The 13,584-nt window shown below is 40.8% G+C and overlaps 1 protein-coding gene across 3 annotated transcripts in view; it reads right to left on the minus strand.

Annotated features, from left to right (window-relative positions):
* Nucleotides 1-13,584, minus strand: part of REXO5 (RNA exonuclease 5) — a 32,775-nt gene that overhangs the window by 2,727 nt on the left and 16,464 nt on the right. For all 3 annotated transcript variants that reach the window (XM_084641553.1, XM_084641555.1, XM_084641554.1), the window contains 14 exons: nt 11,826-11,975; nt 11,522-11,610; nt 10,520-10,635; nt 9,729-9,867; nt 8,867-8,961; nt 7,370-7,472; nt 6,551-6,687; nt 6,052-6,160; nt 5,453-5,563; nt 5,207-5,344; nt 4,578-4,670; nt 3,114-3,333; nt 2,223-2,425; nt 1,310-1,419 (listed from right to left, as the gene is read on the minus strand). In XM_084641553.1, coding sequence (XP_084497679.1) covers nt 1,310-1,419; nt 2,223-2,425; nt 3,114-3,333; nt 4,578-4,670; nt 5,207-5,344; nt 5,453-5,563; nt 6,052-6,160; nt 6,551-6,687; nt 7,370-7,472; nt 8,867-8,961; nt 9,729-9,867; nt 10,520-10,635; nt 11,522-11,610; nt 11,826-11,975 — 1,813 coding nt within the window. The remainder of the gene's footprint in view (nt 1-1,309; nt 1,420-2,222; nt 2,426-3,113; nt 3,334-4,577; nt 4,671-5,206; nt 5,345-5,452; nt 5,564-6,051; nt 6,161-6,550; nt 6,688-7,369; nt 7,473-8,866; nt 8,962-9,728; nt 9,868-10,519; nt 10,636-11,521; nt 11,611-11,825; nt 11,976-13,584) is intronic.

Here is a 13,584-nt window from a genome sequence, read left to right on the forward strand (position 1 = left end):
AATGTTCTCTGCATCTCCATGAAATAATCATGCCTTTTCTATTGAAGATGAATGAAAGCCAAGAACATAACTGAACAAAATGGTCCAATCTCTATCTGAATGGAATAGGGGGATGGTGAATTAGCTCTGGAGTGGAGGGAAGATTTAACTGAAATAAGTACATAGCCAAGGTCTCTGGCTAACAAAAGTGAAGTTTGAATGCACCTGAATTTTTCTAATTCATAATATCAAGTTACCATTCTAAGTAGTTTGAAATTCATTACATAGCCTGTTTAGAATGCTGAAAACCCATCATCTAACAGCACCCTAAAAACTGGCTTTGAGAACACATGGAGCCTTTCAAGTCCAGTATGTCCTGTTACCACTCGATAGGTATTCAATGGCTTAGGAAGAATACACTGGTTATAAAATCATAGAAATGTACTGGAAGGGACCTCATTATGTCATCTAGTCCAGTCCCCTTCTCTGAGGCAGGACTACATTTTATCTAAGCCATCCCTGACAGGAGTTTGTCTAACCTGTTCTTAAAAATCTCCAATGATGGAGATTCCACAACCTCCGTCGGTAATTTGTTCCAGTGCTTAACTCGTATGTTTTTCCTAATGTCTACTCTAACCTAAATCTTCCTTGGTGCAATTTAAGCCTGTTGCTTCATGTCCTATCCATAGTGGTAAAGGAGGACAATTTATCACCCTCCTCTACTCACTAGATGTGGTCCCAAGTCAAAGATGAAGCATATAAGTAAGGACGGTGTAAGGAAGTGCGCACACCTGCTGCCTGGGCTGTAGCTGTTATATGTATAAATGCAGGACTACAGTTTCCAGAGGTGCCAACCTGGCCCTTTACGGGAGTGCTTGAAACTCATTACTAGCAAGACTGGAGGGCATGAAACTACATTCATTTAAAATAGGACGGGGTGGGAGAAGAAACCCGTAACAAAGACAGCAAGGCAAGTGAAGGATGACAACTGAAATGAGAAGAATTTCCTTGGCAGTTTAGCAAATTGCGGTATAGAGGCCTAATCTGAGCCTCCAACATATCACAATTGGTTTCAATGCTCTGGCTCAACTAGAAGTTATAGGCCTGATGCAGTATTTACTGAATAAAATTTTATCCAGTATGCATATTATGCAAGAAGTCAAACTAGATGATCCTCATAATCCCTTCTGTCTTTACAAGCTATGATTCTATGAAGAATCCCCTCCGCCCCCCTTGTCCAGTGTTAAATTTCATTGTAATGCAGGAAATACTAACTTGCTTGGCAATACGTTGTTCTCTGGCTACTTTGAAAACTATTTGTAAATATTACCTGTTCACACCTGGCAACAGAACGACACAAAGTGTATTATTCTCCAGACTTCTATAAAGCTTTTTGATACTGCGGTCTAACTTCTTCAGCTTTTTCCTTATGTCTTGCTCCTGTGTAGAATGGGAACAAAATGGTACTAGTATTAGATGCGATTGTCCTAGGTTTTATCAGCAATTCAAGTATGACTGCTGTCTTAAAAGCAGCTGGACTCAGTTCCTACTGGATGTGAATGTACAACATGCAAACCAGCAATCTTTTGTTGGCAGTCTCTGTGACCAGTGTCTGAATGGCCATGAATAGATAGTTGGTACCTTATCTTGTCATTCCTAGATGGTCTCTCCAGGTTGGAGTTGAAGCATGGCGACTGGGAAGCTGCGGGGAATCATAGGACTGTTGCAAACTGATTTGCAATTTTATCAAGTAAAGATTATTTGTTCTTTTCTTCGAGGTACTCAACCATGGAGATCCCCATCAATCTATACTCTTTATTAACAGCCATTCCCATTGCATGTGACCCCCTCTTTTTCATGTTTCTCCCCATATATTTTATTTTAACACTGGGTCTTTTTGCTTTTGAAAAATGTAGGTCTCTGCTTCCTGTGTAGCATGCATTCTGCTGAAACGAATTGCACTGGTCTTTTGAATGTCTGTTTAACAGATTCTATACTAAAACATGTAACACATTCCATCTTTAAGCCGCTTTACAAATATTAATTCATTCTTAACCACCCCTCTGCCCCAGAAGGTAAATCCATTCTATAGACAGGAATCTGAAGTTAAAAATTTTGTCCAAAGCCATAGAAGGTCAGTGTCTGACCTATGATTGGGAAGTCTGGTTTCCCAGCTCCCAGAGCTGTACTCATTCCACTCTACCTTGCCTTATGATTTATTGTGACAAAGATATTTAACTCACAGAGGTAGATAGTTGTTCCTTTTTTATGTGTAGGATGTGATGTACCAGCTGAATAGGCTTCCCATCATTATAGTCCATGTGACAAATCCATCTGTGGAGGTGGCTAGAAGTGAGAGCTTTCCTACTTTGCAGTTGGCTGCCTTTAGCTCCTTGCCTGTTTATATCTTGAAGAGCCTCTTGTGCACTTTCTGAGGTTTGAAACTCTTTAAAGAAAAAAGAAAAACAAAACCAAGTACCCTAGGTCAGTAGTCATAGTTCAGAAAGCAAGTGCTACTCTGCTTTCTCAGCACCCATAGGGCAAAGCTATGGCATATGGGAGACTAGGTCTAGAGTCACTGTTGTAGCACAGTCTCACAAGGGGATTATTGTCTTCTGCTTCAATCTAAGCGTCGGACTCTACAGAGCCACAGGTTCAAATTCCAGTGGAGTTTGTTCAGCATTTCAGCTATCCCTGGGTTGGTCAGCTGAATTCAATACAGCTTACTGGCTGGATGTCTTTTTAGATGAGACCATAAACAGAGTTCCTGACAAACAAGCCACGGCACTTTGTCAGATTGCAGCCTGCATGGCAGCCATCTTCTACCCCCGAGGAATTTCAGTGCTGGAGTGGATATGTAGTTTGAGAAGCACTTCGGGACTCCCCTAGATGCAGGAGCTATTAATATCTAAAGTAGTATTAATTTTTTAAAAACTCCTGTAAGTTTAAAGCAAAATGTAGCTACATGGGTGATAGGGATTAGGCAGCTGGCTAGAAACCATCCAATGGCAACGCATAGTGTCACCTTACTCTGAGCTACAGGGAGTATAGTCCCACTAACTTCAACAGGAGGCCCAGGTGAGAAGTGTCTGCAAAATTAGGCCTATTGGGTGTCGTGTGCTACATTTACTTACTCAGGAAACAGTAATTTCTGTGCTTCCCACTTTTGAGATCCCTAGGCCAGAAAAGAGCTTGCAGGTCTTTCAAATGACTGAATTTCTCTTGCAAGTCTGTATCAGTTAGGGTTTTCTTCACCCCTGCCACATAAATCACACCTTCATTTTCAATATCCATTTCTAGCTCTTTTATCAGCATGTCACAGTCTAGCATCATCACAGTGACGGGTCTCTGAACCTGGGAGTATCAAATGGAAATATATGTAACATTCCAGTCTGAGCTGTTTTAGGGACTATGGGTCTCAGGAATTCTACCTTCTATTTACAAATTACATTTTTTTCCCCAGAAATCTGACAAACAAGTTTGTCTAAAGAAAACGAATGCAGCTGCACTTCTCTAAACATTCCTTGGGTTATGTACATCTACCTAGAGGGGTTAAGGTCACTAGCTGAGCCAATTAACTCCCCAGGCTGCACCTGGAGGAGGAGCCAGGGAGCAGGGATTAATTAGATGAGGCTCAGCTGGATGGGAACAGAAAGGGCCTGTACAAAGCCCAGGAGTTGAGAGTAACTAGGGGCTGCAGAGAAACAGAATACCATCAACCCTGGGGGGAGTGTTTGGCACTATAGAGGGTAGTGCACAGTTACTCCCTGGGAGGAGGGTGTTTGGGCTGGAGAAGGGGAGAGAGCCAGAAAAGTAGGAAAGGCTATAGGATAGGGCAGACCTAGGCTGCTGATGAGAGGGCCCTGGGACTGGAATCCAGCGTAGAGGGCGGGCCTAGGTTCCCCTTACCAGTCACTGGGGAAGTGGCACAGAGCAGGCAATGGAAGCAGACTGCCTGGGACAGTTTGTGCTAAAGATTTTGATACCCCAGAAGGGGGAAACATGCATGGTGACCTTGCTGGTGGGCCACATCATGAAGAAGGAGCACCTGCAGAGACAAGCTGAGCAACCACCAAAGCAGCACGCAGCACCTGGAAGGCACTAATCCACCAGAACAGCCAGGAGGTGGCATCCCTAGCAGTGAGTGGACCCCATCATGGGCAGATAATCTTAAATGCATCGCTTATAATTAGATGGTAAGAATCTAGTACAAGGAATTACTGACTATATACCATTTTAATAGATAACCAGGTCTAGACATAGTAAGATTGAGACTAGGGTGCCACGGCAACCTTAACTAATACAGTCATTGAGGACATCTAGCAATCTGAACCCTAAGGAGGGTTTACATTCAGAACATAGGACTGGGTTCTTACACTGACGTGCTGTACAATCTAGGGGAAGTCACAACCTTTCTGTAACCAAAACTCTCCATCTGTAAAATGGTTTTAATTACTTCTGTAAACTTTACAGGTGTTGTGAGGTCTAGTTCATTAATGCTAATAACATTCTTTGAGATCCTTTGATGAAAAAGGCTATAAAAGTACTTCATGTCCTATGCTGAACAAAATTCAGGCTTTTAGCACGTGCTTATATACCTTAATGTGGGACCCTGCAACATCAGCTCCATTTAGACTTTCCATAGCAAGTTGAGCGGCTTCTAATACTTCATACTGGATACAGATGTGGGGCTTTTAAAAGGAAGAATATTACGCTGAGTCTTCTATTACAATTATAGCATCCCTCTCCTTTCACAAATAAGTATTTATCACGTTGTTGGAAAATATCCTAAGAAGCCTTTTATATTCTATATGTAATACTTTAAACACACAGCATTAAATAGGATGTTTCATTGCTTTAACTTAACTCCCAACCCATGGTTTTGCCATTAAGGGCCTTAATGCTCTTCCCTCCACTAAGGAGAGAAAATCTCCATTGCCCCAGCATAAGGCTTCTTATCCTGGACTCTTATGCTACAGTTTCTTTGAAAGACCAGTCTTTTAGCTAGTAGCACAATAAAGGTGGAGTTAAACCATACTGGCTGTTTACAATAGCATTTCCACAATGCGTTCTTGGTGGTGCTGACTGCACTGCCAAACAAGCAGACCAATCCATGGTTTAAGTTGTCCTGTCTCCATCCCTCCACTGAGCCACATCTCCTAGTAAAACTAAACAATGACTTTGTATGTCAGCAAGTTAACACAGTTAAAAGGATTCTGTTATTCACCTGGTGTGTTTCAGTGAGCACAGTAAGTGATTGGATAGGACCACACTTCTTAAATTCTCTCCTTAAAGACTTCAGGCAAAAGTCTTTATCAAATGGACCCGCATAGACAGTCAGCATGTCAGCTAGCTGGATTCTCATCTACAGGAATACAAGTTAGTGCAGGGATTTTACAAAACAAAGAATCTGAAAAGTCCTGGGTCCCTCTCCAAGCTCAGCCTTAAAGAATGTTCTAAGATATAGCTTTACCTTTTCACAAACTTCAGCAACAAGGTCTGGTGCATCATGCGCTGAACGCAAAGTGAACTGAATGACACTGAATGAGGAGAGAGGAACTTCTTGTATAGCTCTTTTAAGTATCTACCCGGGGGAAAAAATTCACACAGTGAATTGGTCAAGGTGTGCAGTCAAGTGGTTAAAGCAGGGGACAGCAAATAAGAACTTTTTTAGTTTCTAATTCCCAACTTTCCCTCTCGTTCTGTGGGTGACCTTGGGCAAGTCACTTCACCTATTTGTAGTTCCTGTTTACTTGCCCATAAAATGGGCATATTTCAGGACAATACAGGATCAAAATGTATTTCCAAAGATGACAAAACTGATTCATCCAAGGAAGCATTAAGACTGTTGCTGACATTTAGCATTTTAGGTTACTCAACTATTTTAAACGCAAAAAAACACTCAAGAATGTGTAGAACTTCTATTTCTTAGATACATATTTATTACAATCTGTTCTAAAAAGAAAAGGAGTACTTGTGGCACCTTAGAGACTAACCAATAGTACTCCTTTTCTTTTTGCGAATACAGACTAACACGGCTGTTACTCTGAAATCTGTTCTAAGTTCACTTACCTGTTTGTTTGAAGTGCTCAGACTGTTCTGACACAAGCCAGAGGAGGCTAGTTCCTTTCTGCTCAAAAGGAGAGTTTTTTGGCCAGTAGCATTCAAATGGTCTAAAAAACTAAGAGAGTCATGGTAAATATCAACTCCTCTTTAAAACTAACTCTTAGTTTACACTGAATTAGAAACCTTTGAGAAAATATTTGTTAAAGAAAAATGCTACAGTTCTCCTTGGAAGATAATTTTAAAAACTAAAACTTCCTACTGCCTGAAAATAATCATCTTGTGTCCTGAATATATTACAAAAATGACAATAACACAAAATTCACTGTTGTGAAGTAATCTAAGCCTTTTAATTTTTAAAAACTGTTAGATTAGGTGTGACTCAATAGCAAGTAATATATTTTGAGAGGAAGAGAAATATAATTTTGATATAAAACAATGTATTAATGATTTCACAAAGAACTGACACCAACATTATGGCTGTGTCTGCATTGGGAAGTCCTCCTACCATGGTTTGGGTATGCTTGGAGGTTCACTTGAATGCTTCTGGACTCCATTCTGTTGCAGTTGTAATGCAGATTTTTGCTGTGACGACTCCATCAGATTTGGGGCTGACAGCACCATCTCCAAATTTAGTTCTACTACCTAGAAAGACAAAAACACACTAATTCCTTTTCAAGCACACTGCATTCATGGGCATCAAACCAGCAATGTGTCTCCATAAAGTCCTCTCTGATTTAGAATTGGAAGCCAAGGTTTGGGGAGATAGAGTTGTGCATAAGAGCCAATCCACTGCAACTGTGAAAGTGTACACGTGCCTTAAATCAGCAAAAGGCATGAAAAAAGAACTGGAACCAAGATGGGTAATATTGAAAACAGGGAAAAGACCAGTAACATGAGCATAATGGAGAGACTGGAGGGATTAAAATAAAACAACCAGGATATATTTTGGAGCATTCCTCAAGATCAGCCAATTTCTACCAAGACTAATAAAGTGTCCAAATCCTTGTACACTCCACAAGTGGGGAATGCCACCCCCCAGAAATGATGATAGCAGTCCTGATTCAGAAAAGCACTTTAACGTGTGCCTGACTCTAAGCACATCAATGGTCCCACTAAAGTCAATAGGATGCTTGCATGCTTAAAGCATAATTATCTTCCTGGGTCAGGGCCCAAGTGCACAATTATTCTAATAAAAAGAAACCATGAAACAATTAACTTATTTTTTTTTCTTTAGGAGGGCTACAAACTATATATATTGAGATTTTAAAGGTTTTTTTTAATAAAAACTAATGAAAATACATTAATATCCTACAAAGTTACATACTTTTCTGGGTCCCTGGTCAATAAAGTACTGAAGCAATTCAAGTGCAGCTTCAGCATCTTCTGTTGGATCATGACCAACTTTATTTTCACTTTGAATTTCCTTCCTAAAATGTCAAAGTAAAACATACAGAAAGGTTATCAGTTTTCACACCCTAAATGATATAGTACCTAGTCTTTCAGAAGCCCCGTAGTTTGTTCTTTTCAGGTGGTATATTTATCCCTGTGCTCAAAGACTGCTGTATTTCAAGTATCTTTGAATCCGTGTTCTTCTGAAATGTTCCAAAAGCCATTGAAATAGATAAAGAATTTCTGCAATGTTCAATATTGCTTACAACTTTTAAAAGATTTCATAGATGCCTTGGGCTATATTGTGCTTTGACACACCTTAGCTATCTTTATCTTCAACTCTGCTAGTTTCCCCATCTCATCATTTGCATGTAGTACAGCAGTCTCTCCTCCCATCTCACCAAACCATTACTAGTAAAGAATATATTATGTCTACAAAACATACTATAGAATGTTTGCTGGCACGCTATGGAATATCATTAATAACTCAAAATAAACTTGTCAAAGCACTCTTTCTGAAACATTACCCTGACTTTCTGTGTTCACTTTCTTGCTAATTTGAAATAAGTCTCCTAGTCATTTGTGTGAATTAGACACGCTGAAGTGTTGAAAAAGAGTATTCTGGCCTCTTAGATGTAAGATTCAGCATCTCACAATTAACAGAATTAGAGGAAGCATAGTCTTGTAGTTGCGGCACTGGACTGGGAGTTAGGAGATCTGGGTTCGATTCTAGCTGTGCTACATAGTCACTGTATGATTTAGGGAAGTCACTTAACCTCTCTGCCTCCATTTCCTACCTGTAACACGGAGACAGTAATCCTTTCTTTGTCATGTCCACTTCAACTGTTTAATTTTCAGGGCAGGACTCTTAAGGTAAGTCTACACTGCACGCTCACTGGGAGCAACATGGAGTCTTTCCCCACTGCCTCCTCCTGCTTGGGTCTTTCCCTGCTGCCTCCCCTCTGCCAGAGCCTTTCTCCACACCAAAGAGAGGCTCCAGCAGCAGAGAGGCAGTGGGTCTCTACACTGCTAAAATAGCAGCAGGCACTGCTTGGGTGTGTAGAGAGCCATGTAGGGTACGGTATACTCAACTCAGCTAAGCAGTGCCTCACCATCTACACTGCTATCTATACCTGTGCTTGGGGGGGCTTGTAATGTCTGTACTCAGCACATCGCCATAAGGAGTATGCAATGTAGACATACCTTTACTGTGAATACATACATCACCTACTATTATTCGAATTCACATTACGTGTTATTTCGTATACATTATATAATCTGATTTTCTAAACATATTAAGTTTTAGATAAAAACACTCATGCTCTTGGTGTAATAATTATGATTGGTAAAATATTACATAGTAGTACTGGTTATCCGTTGGCGTAAACTATGACAATACAGTTTAAAAAACAAAACAAAAACAAAACCTTACCCTAGAACAGCTTTTGCTAAGAATTTTAGCTTGAACCGTCGACCTTTGTGTCTGGCAAAAAGCAAAGAGGTGTCAATAACGCTGGGATGTATCATCTGGAGAAGAGAGAACGTCATCAATAATATGAGTAAAGAACATCAGTATTATGGAATTGTGGTAGTAACTCCACAGTTAACACTGTGATGGGCTTTCCACTATTAGCCCATTCTCAACCCTGTGATAGCTTCTTATTTTCCCTGGGGGATAAGGAAGAATTGTGGTGAAATACAAGGAGAAGGGGTCGCAAATGCGGAGATAAATCCTCCTATGGGCTGGGTTCCCCAATTGTTTCCCCACGGACCCTCTGACTATTGGCCTAGATTCCAGACATAAAAAGAGGTCAACTTTTTGCACGTTCATCATGTACATAGAGGCCATAGGTGCTCAACAAAATACCCTACACATTACCACAAGACGGGTCTAAAATCCCCCTCTACTTAACAAAAACTGGAAAAATGGGCACAGATTATGCTCTTGAGTTGTAGGATGATAGGTTATGGTCGTTTAAATTTATCATATGAAAGATCTGTCTTTACCACAACACAATTAGGTGTACCCAGCAATGACTGAAGGGAAAGGAAGATATAGAGTTAAGGCTGCTGGTGAAGACTTTTACAGCTTTCTTACCTCTTGACTTTTGTGTTTTTTTAGAAGTCCTCATATTTTAAACATATATTTTTACACCCTTATGCCATCTTAACAAAAGCCTGGTAAATAAGTGATTACAGCTCTAAACTAGAATTATTTTGTCTTCAAGTATGAAAAGCACCAGACAAAACAGGTCCAACATGGCTGGGGAAAATCCTCATAAGAGCATGCTCACTTGTAAAGCGTGGAGGTCAGCATTTAAAGAGTGACCCACTAATACCGCATCACAGGGAAGCAATTTCTTTAGTTTGTCCTGAATCTCTGGAAGTTTTGTTTTCACTGGAAGAAGAATCTTCCTTGTGATTCCTGAGTATCTTCAAAAGAAAAATGGCAAATATAAACCAACATATTAGCAATTTCATTTACTAGAGATCATTTCAAGCAAGACACATAAAATACATAGATTACAAATGTGACCATGTCAGAATTGTAACTGTGGCTTCCTGTGTATATTATTCTGGTGTAAAGAGGACATAGTACAGGTGATTTATTAAACTGGTAAGGGAACATTCTGGGGCCTGTTGGGAGAAGGAAGGCTGCTGAAAGTAGCAGAAGGGATTTTCCAGATGTGCAAAAGCGTGAAATTGGGCCCAATCTTAAAATTTTGGGGATGAAATGTAGCTTAAATTTTGCCTGGTTTCATTATGAAAGTTCCACACAACTCGGCTCTTGGTACCCCTGAAAGTCAGTGAAATGAAATACTTATTTTATAGAGCAGAGGCCTGGATTGCTATCTCATGCTCTTACTACACCATGTCTTCTATAACTAGCAGTAAAAGAGTAACCTGTACCGGACAGTAAAAGGGTAACCTGTGCTGGATCATTAATCTGCAATCCAGGCTTTTCTTGGAACAGTGCAGAAAGCTACGTGCAGCAGACATTCTTGAAAGGCCACATGGACCAGACTCAGTCTGAATGGCTCTCAGTTTTACAGGAGAAGCATGAAGAAGTTTATATGCTGGATACCTGGTGAAGTAGTTCAGTATCTGGGTTTCAGGTTTTATAAGCTCATCCATGATACACTGACCCTCTGCATCCACCAATGAGACTCGAGTTACTTCATTCCCCTTCTCAGTGAGGCACTAGCAGACATAAAAATAAAAAGTCAGATCAGAAATCAGCACTGGGTTTATTGCCAATCAGTTGTCTCAAGAATACCAGTTAATTATTGCAATACAGATTTTAATTGCTATCACCGTTAAAAAAGTTACTAACCTGGAAGACTTACCATCTATTACTAGTTTTTAATAGTGCAGACAGTTCTGATTAATTTTTGACGTTCATTACAAATGTAGCAGGTGCACATGAAAGTGTAACACACAGTTAATCTTTAGGAGGAAGAACTGATCATACAGAATAACTTAGTACTTTACACCCAGATTGCCGCAACTGCTCTGCCAAGTGCTAAAGCAAGAGATGGGCCCACCTATTTAAAAAGGGCGCAGGTAATGCCAAAACGAGGCTCTTCTTCAAGAACCAAAGTGCATGAAGGGACAATCCTCAGCGTGGCACAGAGCCTGAACAACTGTGTTGGCATTGGGGAGACGCATAGGGAGAAGGAATCCTCCCCCTTCCCCATCTCTAGTGTGCAAAGGCTGCAGCAGCCCCCATGATCCTCCTCATGTCCACTCTGCAGGGAAAGGGACAGTCTGCTTAGCAGTGGATCCGTCTGTCCTGTCTGGTATGTGGGGAACCACTGTGGAGCTGAGTGCTGTGCTGGGGGCATTTAACGCATACGACTTGGCTATGCTGTATTTTTTTTGAGCTCTCTCTCACTGGGGAAGCCGCCCTCATGCTACTGACAGAAGAACTGCTGATGTAGATGGGCAGCTGGTGTCTTTACAACTGTGTTTTTTTGGATAGAAACGCTCTCGAACATGCAGAGGGTGGCTGGCTTTATTTTTGGAGCCAGTGGAGGTTGTACAACTCATTTCCTAGCCTCCTTTAAGACAAGAAATATTTTTATACCATTTCACAATCCAGCCCAAAGAGGGGACTGCTGTCTGTTCTCGGGCTGTCACATTGTGTGTGGACATAATTCCCACACCCAGGGGATCCTAGAAAGAAAAATAAAGAGATTTGAGAACAAGAAGAAGAAATCTGTCTTATGTAACTCATCAGGTACAGATGAGGAGAATGAAAGTTTGAGATGACTTTGGTAAAGAGCCTCCACTCCTTGTGCAACTAAAACTCCCAGTGAAAACCAATGGGATTTATTGATTTATTTAAGTGTATTAGGCTGGGATTTTTACCAAAATGTATGTGGCCTGACCTTCTAAAGGATAATCATATTTTCTCATCTCTTCCAAGGTTAGAATATAGCTGGTCAGACCATGCTTTTCCTCGCCATATTTCTCAATGATAGGGTCTTTTTGCAGGTCTGAGTTCTTAGGAATGTGTCCACTATAGGCAGAAGCTGAACCTATAATAAGAAATTGCACTTTTAAAAGCTGCCAACAAGTTCATACAGTATTGCTTTATCACGTATAAACTACTGTAATTAACATGCACGTTTCACTTTGAAGGGTGGCAGAGTTGACTAGCGGTCAGAGCACTGGACTGGGACTCAGATGACCTGGGTTCTATTCATGGCTCTGACACTAACTTGCTAGGTAACCTTAGGCAAGTCGCTTCATCTATCTCTGCATCAGTTTATCATCTGTAACATAGTGATAATGATTCTGCCCTGCTTTGATACATGCTAAATATTATAATTGTTTAAAATTTCATCTGATCTGTGAGAAATTGTTGCTATTCACTCCTCAAAGCAAGCAGAAAGAGATCTCTCCACTAAGTCAGTGGGGCTCAAACTGTTTCAGTGCCCCTCCCACCCTCTCAGTGCATAGCCAAGGCTTCCTCGGCAGCAGAGCTCGTGCTGAAGGTGAAGCTGGGGCTAGAGACAGAGAAGGAATGAGGGCGGGGCCAGGCAAGGGGTAGAGTGGAGCTGCAACTGGGGCTGGTCTGGGGTTGGAGAGGGAGTGAGGGCAGAACAGGACTGAGGGGGTGAACAAGTTTTGGGGAGGAGTGAGGCTGGAAGCGTGGTGGTCCCTTCCCGACCCCGGTGGGGGCTGGCCCCCGACAAGTTCCTCTACACCCCCGTAAGGAGGTTCACCCCACAGTTTGGGGACCACTGTACTAGGTGATACTAAGGGTAAGCGTTACACTAGGAAAATACAAGTTCTAACAAAGGTGTTTGTTACAGTGTTTGTTGAACTATCCAAGTTATTTTTTATCTATCGTTATAGTACCTGAGCTCACAAACAGAATGGATTTTATCCACACAATGCCCCTGGAAAATAAGGCGGTATTTGCCCCCTTTTAAAGGGAATGGAGGCACAGGTTAGGGTAAACGACTTGCCTGAGGTCACAGAGGAAGCCTGTAAATTAGGAACTGAACCTAGGTCTCCTGACACCCCGTCCAGTTCCCAGATCACCAGACTAAACAAGCCTTTCTACCGTTATGTTTGAAGTCACATAAAGAAGCATAACTTCAGTAAAAACTTATCTGAAACCCCAATCTCTGACTGCAGCTTATTGTCCAAATTTTAGAAAATTTTATCTATTCATACATTATAAAGTAAAACTTGCTAATTCATCCACTAAGGGCCTGATTCAGTATTCTTTGCACTGAGAATTTCCACTGACTAAGTGGAGTTTTGAGTATGCAAGACTGATCCCTAAAATTACAATTAAGATCATAAGGGATGTAAATAATGAGAAGTCAGCTGTCAACACACTGTAGTTTATCTAGTTCACTGTTCAGCATAACAAAGAATTATTACTGAGAGTAATGCGGAAGTCAAGAAATGAATACTTAACGAGCCTGAACCTATTTCAGAGATCTGTTTCTCTTATTAACTACATTTTAGAATGATAGTATAAATGCTTGCAACAGTTTCATAAGAGAAAAATTTGCATCTTTATTATCCCTTTTACAATTTTGTTGTTGTAAACTTCCTTCACATTTACTTTTGGTAATAAGCAAAACAGACTAATAGAAATTAGTTAGTCATTTATTTCAGAGTTAAACC

The sequence above is a fragment of the Lepidochelys olivacea genome, assembly GCF_965140295.1.
Source record: "Lepidochelys olivacea isolate rLepOli2 genome assembly, chromosome: 10".
Lineage (NCBI taxonomy): Eukaryota > Metazoa > Chordata > Testudines > Cheloniidae > Lepidochelys > Lepidochelys olivacea.